Source organism: Oncorhynchus kisutch, linkage group LG20, assembly GCF_002021735.2.
Source record: "Oncorhynchus kisutch isolate 150728-3 linkage group LG20, Okis_V2, whole genome shotgun sequence".
In the NCBI taxonomy this organism is placed as follows: Eukaryota; Metazoa; Chordata; class Actinopteri; order Salmoniformes; family Salmonidae; genus Oncorhynchus; species Oncorhynchus kisutch.
In genome coordinates this window covers 50,061,573-50,069,272 of record NC_034193.2, presented here as the reverse complement: position 1 = coordinate 50,069,272, position 7,700 = coordinate 50,061,573, and the positions used below count along the sequence as shown (strand labels likewise).

The following is a 7,700-nucleotide window of genomic DNA, read 5'->3' as shown; positions in this document are numbered from 1 at the left end:
TGAGGTGAGAAGGGAGGTAAAGGCAAAAAAGGCCATGATGGCAAAGTAAATACAATATAGCAAGTAAAATACTGGAATGGTAGTTTTGCAATGGAAGAATGTGCAAAGTAGAAATAAAAATAATGGGGTGCAAAGGAGCAAAATAAATAAATAAATAAAAATTAAATACAGTTGGGAAAGAGGTAGTTGTTTGGGCTAAATTATAGGTGGTCTATGTACAGGTGCAGTAATCTGTGAGCTGCTCTGACAGTTGGTGCTTAAAGCTAGTGAGGGAGATAAGTGTTTCCAGTTTCAGAGATGTTTGTAGATCGTTCCAGTCATTGGCAGCAGAGAACTGGAAGGAGAGGCGGCCAAAGAAAGAATTGGTTATCAAGATATATATATCAAGACCATTTCAAGGACAGCTTTTTTCCATCTACGTAACATTGCAAAAATCTGAAACTTTCTGTCCAAAAATGATGCAGAAAAATTAATCCATGCTTTTGTCACTTCTAGGTTAGACGACTGCAATGTCCTACTCCCCGGATACCCGGATAAAGCACTAAATAAACTTCAGTTAGTGCTAAATACGGCTGCTAGAATCCTGACAAGAACCAAAAAATTTGATCATATTACTCCAGTGCTAGCCTCCCTACACTGGCTTCCTGTCAAAGCAAGGGCTGATTTCAAGGTTTTACTGCGAACCTACAAAGCATTACATGGGCTTGCTCCTACCTATCTCTCTGATTTGGTCCTGCCGTACATACCTACACATACGCTACGGTCACAAGACGCAGGCCTCCTAATTGTCCCTAGAATTTCTAAGCAAACAGCTGGAGGCAGGGCTTTCTCCTATAGAGCTAAATTTTTATGGAACGGTCTGCCTACCCATGTCAGAGACGCAAACTCGGTCTCAACCTCTTCAGTGGGTCATATGATTGAATGTAGTCTGGCCCAGGAGTGGGAAGGTGAACGGAAAGGCTCTGGAGCAACGAACCGCCCTTGCTGTCTCTGCCTGGCCGGTTCCCCTCTTTCCACTGGGATTCTCTGCCTCTAACCCTATTACAGGGGCTGAGTCACTGGCTTACTGGAGCTCTCTCATACCGTCCCTGGGAGGGGTGCGTCACCTGAGTGGGTTGAGTCACTGATGTGATCATCCTGTCTGGGTTTCCCCCCCCCCCCTTGGGTTGCGCCGTGGCGGAGATCTTTGTGGGCTATACTCAGCCTTGTCTCAGGATGGTAAGTTGGTGGTTGAAGATATCCCTCTAGTGGTGTGGGGGCTGTGCTTTGGCAAAGTGGGTGGGGTTATATCCTTCCTGTTTGGCCCTGTCCGGGGGGTGTCCTCGGATGGGGCCACAGTGTCTCCTGACCCCTCCTGTCTCAGCCTCCTGTATTTATGCTGCAGTAGTTTATATGTCGGGGGGCTAGGGTCAGTTTGTTATATCTGGAGTACTTCTCCTGTCCTATTCGGTGTCCTGTGTGAATTTAAGTGTGCTCTCTCTAATTCTCTCTTTCTCTCTTTCTATCTCTCTCTCGGAGGACCTGAGCCCTTAGGACCATGCCTCAGGACTACCTGACATGATGACTCCTTGCTGTCCCCAGTCCACCTGGCCGTGGTGCTGCTCCAGTTTCAACTCTTCTGCCTTATTATTGGACCATGCTGGTCATTTATGAACATTTGTACATCTTGGGCATGTTCTGTTATAATATCCACCCGGCACAGCCAGAAGAGGACTGGCCACCCCACATGGCCTGGTTCCCCTCTAGGTTTCTTCCTAGGTTTTGGCCTTTCTAGTGAGTTTTTCCTAGCCACCGTGCTTCTACACCTGCATTGCTTGCTGTTTGGGGTTTTAGGCTGCGTTTCTGTACAGCACTTTGAGATATCAGCTGATGTACAAAGGGCTATATAAATACATTTGATTTGATTTGATTAATCAAATCTTGGAAACACCTATTCACACTATGTGTATTATAAACATGTCCAGACATAGAGAACGATCACATCAAGAAGGTGTAACAGTGATGAATGGCTATTCAATGTACAACAGTAGTCTTCTGTAACAAGCAATATGTATTAAATATGTTTAAATACATCCATGACTGAATGGTTTCACAAACGCCTTTAAAGGTTTTGTAAGTAAGTTGTAACAGGCCTCATTCAGCAGTCTGAATGAACCTAGAGACACCAAAACATCCATGTTTAGAGAAGCTTGGAGATTATTCCACAAGTAAGGGGCAAAGAGCTGATTTACTGAACTCTGTACAGACCAAAGGAATTTCCAGAGTTAGCAATCCATGAGACTGTGTATGATAACCCTGACTCGTACATCTAATGGTTATTGTAGATGTTAGCTACAGAGGGAGTTTACAGTATGTAAAATAGCTTTATAAAGACAAAGAGAGCAACGAATTGACCTACGAATTGACCTACGTGACCTCAGAGGGTCAGCCTACTTTATGATAGAGAATGCAGGGATGTGTACTGAACCTGTACCCATAATAAAACAAAGTGCTCTAGGATCAAATGCATCTAAAGGCTTTAATGAAGTGGCAGCTGCATTCATATAGATGATTTTGCAATAGTCTAGGACCAGTAAGAACATTGATTTAATGATCTACTTTGTACTATTTTAAGCGAGAGGCCAGACCTATTTCTATAGAAGAAGCCCCTTTTATTTTCAGCATCTTAATTAACTCATCAATATGTTTTTCAAAAAGACAACTTAACGTACATACTGATACACCGTACCAGGTACGTACACTTCAATCATTAGAATCATTTTTGTGTACTCTAGAGAACAGTTTTCCATGAATTCAATAATAATTGAAGGTCAATAAAGGTGTTCTGCAAAATAATGAAAGCCTAATGTAGATCAGATAGAGCCTGATCAGCAGGGCGGGGCAATTGAGTACACAACAGTATCATCTGCATACAGGTGCAGGTAAAACTATTATATTTATATATTTCTGACAATGAATAAAATAGTTTAGACATTCTAACACAATATCTAGATACAAAATGTATATGCAACATTTAAACAATTTCGACCACCCTCGGGTTGTATACACCTTGACGATACATTGGCAATTTTAGTATTCCTTTTGTTGTTTTGTTTACATGTAGTCTGTCTTCACAACCAAATGCATACATCTGTTTTCATTCCCCCATGGCTATATAAACTGAACTCAGGGTTTCATTTGCGTTATGATTTAGAAATGAAAGTTTCTACAATTCCTCTCAAGCTCGATCAGGTTGGATGTGGAGCTTTGCTGGACAGCTATTTTCAGGTCTTTCCAGAGATGTTTGATCGGGTTTAAGTCTGGGCCACTCAATGGTGAGAGGTTTCTTCGAGACGTGACACTTGCCATTCAATCCAAAGAGTTCATTCTTGGTTTAATCAGACCAGAGAATCTTGTTCGCATGGTTTCAGAGTCTTTAGGTGTAAAGCCGGCTGTAATGTGCTTTTTACTGAGGAGAGGCTTCCACCTCTCCACACTACCATAAAGCCCTGATTGGTGGAGTGCTGCAGAGATGGAACTCTCGAGCTCTGTCAGAGTGACAATCGGGTTCTTGATCACCTCCCTGACCAAGGCCCTTCTCCCCCGATTGCTCAGTTTGGCCCGGCGGCCAGCTCTAGGAAGAGTCTTGGTGGTTCCAAAGCTCTTCCATTTATAAACGATCGAGGCGACTGTTCTTAGGGACCTTCAATGCTTCAGACATTTTAGTACACTTCCCCAGAGCTCTTCAATCAGGGATTTATCTGACAGTCTCACTGTATACAATGCATGCCTACATCTAAAGTATGAACATATGAGGAATGTCTGACCCCATCACAAATGCTCTTATGTAGACCCAAGCTTTTATTTTAATCAGTAGCAAATGTAAAAGATAAGAAAACCAAAGAATTAACTGAACAGTAGTCATTTTTCCTACGGACTGCACACAACCTGTTCTCAATTAGCAAGCAATGGACATGAAACATTTCAAAGAGACAAGGCATTTTTTAAAGTAAGTTGTTTGATTCCATCACACTAGAGTAGCAAGAGCACCAGCAACTTCCTGGTCTAAAAAGCAGAAAGAAATGCAAACAGTGTCAGCAACACAGAATGTTAAGTAACCAATGTCAAAAACAATACTCACCATTAGAGCTTCTAGAGGATGAATCCATTATATTTCCCTGTTGATAGATATATGGTTAGTACAAAGTCCTTCAAATTCAGAGAGCTAAGTTCAGAGCAGGTGAACCATTACCTTGCAGAATCCTTCACTAGAGTTGGATATATGCTTGGTGCACCAATGCCAACATAACCGTCCTTGGGAGCATTTCCACTGTCAACAGGCATTGCCTCCCTAGGAGTGTAGCTGATTCGGGAAAAGACAGTTCTGCCATTCTTGTAGTGCGATTTGGAACTGTAGGAAGAGATTGGGATGACACCTGACTGTTCAATGCTGGCCTGAGAACTACCAGAGGCATCATCTTCAGTTCTTTCGTAGTGCTTCTGCTGAGACAATGGGGCCAGTTGCTGCTGGGATATTTGGCCTACATGCCATAATTGCTGAGGAATGGGGTTGGGTAGCTGCTGGGCCATTTGAGCTGGATACCTCACTTGCTGAGGCTCGACTGCCAGTTCCTTCTGCTGCTGGGGCTCGACTGCCAGTTCCTTCTGCTGCTGGGGCTCGACTGCCAGTTCCTTCTGCTGCTGGGGCTCGACTGCCAGTTCCTTCTGCTGCTGGGGCTCGACTGCCAGTTCCTTCTGCTGCTGGGGCTCGACTGCCAGTTCCTTCTGCTGCTGGGGCTCGACTGCCAGTTCCTTCTGCTGCTGGGGCTCGACTGCCAGTTCCTTCTGCTGCTGGGGCTCGACTGCCAGTTCCTTCTGCTGCTGGGGCTCGACTGCCAGTTCCTTCTGCTGCTGGGGCTCGACTGCCAGTTCCTTCTGCTGCTGGGGCTCGACTGCCAGTTCCTTCTGCTGCTGGGGCTCGACTGCCAGTTCCTTCTGCTGGGGCTCGACTGCCAGTTCCTTCTGCTGGGGAAATTGAGATGGATGCCACACGAGCGGAGGCTGCTGGAGAATGGAGGCCTGTAGCTTCTGTGGCATGGCGGTCAGCTCCTTCTGTTGAGGTTCAGTGGCCGGTTGCTTCTGCTGCAGGGGAATTTGAGCTGGCGTGGTGGATGGTGGCTTCTGCTGAGGTTCAGTGGCTGTTCGATTCTTGGACATTTGAGCTGGATGCCACACCTGCTGAGGTTGCTGGGTTATGGTGGTTGGTTCCTTCTGCAGTAGAGGCATAGGGGCCAGTTGCTTCTGCTGGGGAAACTGAGCAGGATGCCACACTTGCTGGGGCACGTCGGTCGTTTGCTTCTGCCTCAGGGGCATTTGACGAGGATGCCACACTTGCTGGGGCACGACGGTCGGTTGCTTCTGCTGCATTTGAGCTGGATGCCACACTTGCTGGGGCACGGTGGTCAGTTGCTTCTGCTGCAGGGGCATTTGAGAAGGATGCCACACTTGCTGGGGCACGGCGGTTGGTTGCGTCTGCTGCAGGGCCATTTGAGGAGGATGCCACACTTGCTGGGGCACGGCGGTCGGTTGATTATGCTGCAGGGGCATTTGAGGAGGATGCCACACTTGCTGGGGCACGGCAGTCGGTTGCTTCTGCTGCATTTGAGCTGGATGCCACACTTGCTGGTGCACGGCGGTCGGTTGCTTCTGCTGCAGGGGCATTTGAGGAGGAAGCCACACTTGCTGGGGCACGGCGGTCGGTTGATTATGCTGCAGGGCCATTTGAGGAGGATGCCACACTTGCTGGCGCAAGGCAGTCGGTTGCTTCTGCTGCATTTGAGCTGGATGCCACACTTGCTGGGGCACGTTGGTCTGTTGCTTCTGCTGCATTTGAGCTGGATGCCACACTTGCTGGGGCACGGCGGTCGGTTGCTTCTGCTGCAGGGGCAATTGAGGAGGAAGCCACACTTGCTGGGGCACGGCGCTCGGTTGCTTCTGCTGCAGGGGCATTTGAGGAGGATGCCACACTTGCTGGGGCACGGCGCTCGGTTGCTTCTGCTGCAAGGGCATTTGAGGAGGAAGCCACACTTGCTGGGGCACTGCAGTCGGTTGCAGTGGCATTTGAGAAGGATGCCATACTTGCTGGGGCACAGCGGTCGGGTTTGCTTCTGCTGCAGGGGCAATTGAGGAGGAAGCCACACTTGCTGGGGCACGGTGGTCGGTTGCTTCTGCTGCAGGGGCATTTGAGGAGGATGCCACACTTGCTGGGGCACAGCGGTCGGTTGCTTATGCGTCAGCATGTGAGCTTGATGCCACACTTGCTGGGGCACGGCGGTCGGTTGCTTCTGCTGCAGGGGCTTTTGAGCAGGATGCCACACTTGCTGGGGCACAGCGGTCGGTTGATTATGCTGCAGGGGCATTTGAGGAGGATGCCACACTTGCTGGGGCACAGCGGTCGGTTGCTTCTGCTGCAGGGGCTTTTGAGGAGGATGCCACACTTGCTGGGGCACGGCGGTCGGTTGCTTCTGCTGCAGGAGCATTTGAGGAGGATGCCACACTTGCTGGGGCACAGTGGTCGGTTGCTTATGCGTCAGCATGTGAGCTTGATGCCACACTTGCTGGGGCACGGCGGTCGGTTGCCTCTGCTGCTGAGCTTCTGCGGCCAGTTGCTTCTGCTGCAGGGGCTTTTGAGCAGGATGCCACACTTGCTGGGGCACGGCGGTCGGTTGCTTATGCGTCAGCATGTGAGCTTGATGCCACACTTGCTGGGGCACGGCGGTCGGTTGCTTATGCGTCAGCATGTGAGCTTGATGCCACACTTGCTGGGGCACGGCGGTCGGTGGTTGTGTCAGCATGTGAGCTTGATGCCACACTTGCTGGGGCACAGTTGTCGGTTGCCTCTGCTGCTGAGTTTCTGCGGCCAGTTGCTTCTGATGCAGGGGCAATTGAACTGGATACCACACTTGCTGAGGTTGCTGGGACATGGGGGCCAGTTCCTTCCGCAGGATGGCGGCCGGATGTTTCTGTTGCGCTTGCATTTGAGATTTTGGAGATTTATAATTGCCATATCCTAGAGACCGAAGTGATCCTGCATAGAGCCATGCTGCATTAGAATCCAGTGCAGGAGACCAATCACCTAGGTTAAAAATATAATCTGTAAAATGCCAGCATTTGAAAGTTAAGCAACTGCGTAGCTGTTATTTGAAATGAACTCACCTTCTGATGTAGAACACGTTATCCCTCCAATTAGCAGGCAACAAAGCCAAGAAATGCTTAAGGAAAAATAATGTATGTCATAAACATTGCTACCTGTAACACCTGAAGGACAAGGGAAACAAACTTAATCAATACTTAAAAACATACCTGAAAGCGATTCCAATCATCACGGCCATTTTGCCCTCAAAACCTCACCAGTATTCAGAACTAATGGTAGGCATATGTCCTACCAGAATATCCCTTTTACTATATTTGCCAGATGTTTGGTTGCTCCTTTTAAAGGAATCCCAGACCCTTCTAATGTCGTTGGCTAATTAAGGACACCTGTCAGCCACTGAACTACATTCAATTTCTATTTCCAAATTGACCCCTAAATCCTACACCTTGGTCTAAACACAAGGATTTAATAGGGATAAGCAATATGGCCACAATTGCATCCAGCCTATCAGAAGGCAAGGTGAAGCAATTAACATATTGCTTTACCCTATCTGATCATTTCAAATGCC

The 7,700-nt window shown here is 47.9% G+C and overlaps 2 protein-coding genes across 2 annotated transcripts; both read right to left on the bottom strand.

Moving 5' to 3' along the window:
- Window positions 1–3,815: 3,815 nt before the first annotated feature.
- On the bottom strand, window positions 3,816–5,633 carry LOC116355528 (putative mediator of RNA polymerase II transcription subunit 26). The gene is made up of 3 exons (XM_031799910.1): window positions 4,232–5,633; window positions 4,121–4,157; window positions 3,816–4,044 (listed from the first exon to the last, which is right to left on the bottom strand). The coding sequence occupies exons 1-2, from the start codon at window positions 5,584–5,586 to the stop codon at window positions 4,148–4,150; spliced, it is 1,365 nt and encodes a 454-aa protein (XP_031655770.1). The 5' UTR covers window positions 5,587–5,633; the 3' UTR covers window positions 3,816–4,044; window positions 4,121–4,147.
- A 110-nt stretch (window positions 5,634–5,743) lies between these two features.
- Window positions 5,744–7,477, bottom strand: LOC109865305 (putative mediator of RNA polymerase II transcription subunit 12). Its single transcript, XM_020453407.2, has 4 exons — window positions 7,342–7,477; window positions 7,195–7,250; window positions 5,978–7,114; window positions 5,744–5,748 (listed from the first exon to the last, which is right to left on the bottom strand). The coding sequence occupies exons 1-4, from the start codon at window positions 7,368–7,370 to the stop codon at window positions 5,744–5,746; spliced, it is 1,227 nt and encodes a 408-aa protein (XP_020308996.2). The 5' UTR covers window positions 7,371–7,477.
- Window positions 7,478–7,700: the final 223 nt, after the last annotated feature.

What these genes read in the sequence shown, in the direction of transcription:
- LOC116355528 (XM_031799910.1), bottom strand. Translation starts at nt 5,586, where the DNA reads ATGCCCCTGCAGCATAATCAACCGACCGCCGTGCCCCAGCAAGTGTGG.
- LOC109865305 (XM_020453407.2), bottom strand. Translation starts at nt 7,370, where the DNA reads ATGGCCGTGATGATTGGAATCGCTTTCAG. An exon ending in ATGATTGGAATCGCTTTCAG is followed by an intron (nt 7,251 to 7,341) that starts GTATGTTTTTAA and finishes TTTTTCCTTAAG; the next exon opens with CATTTCTTGGCTTTGTTGCC. An exon ending in AACGTGTTCTACATCAGAAG is followed by an intron (nt 7,115 to 7,194) that starts GTGAGTTCATTT and finishes TTTTTAACCTAG; the next exon opens with GTGATTGGTCTCCTGCACTG.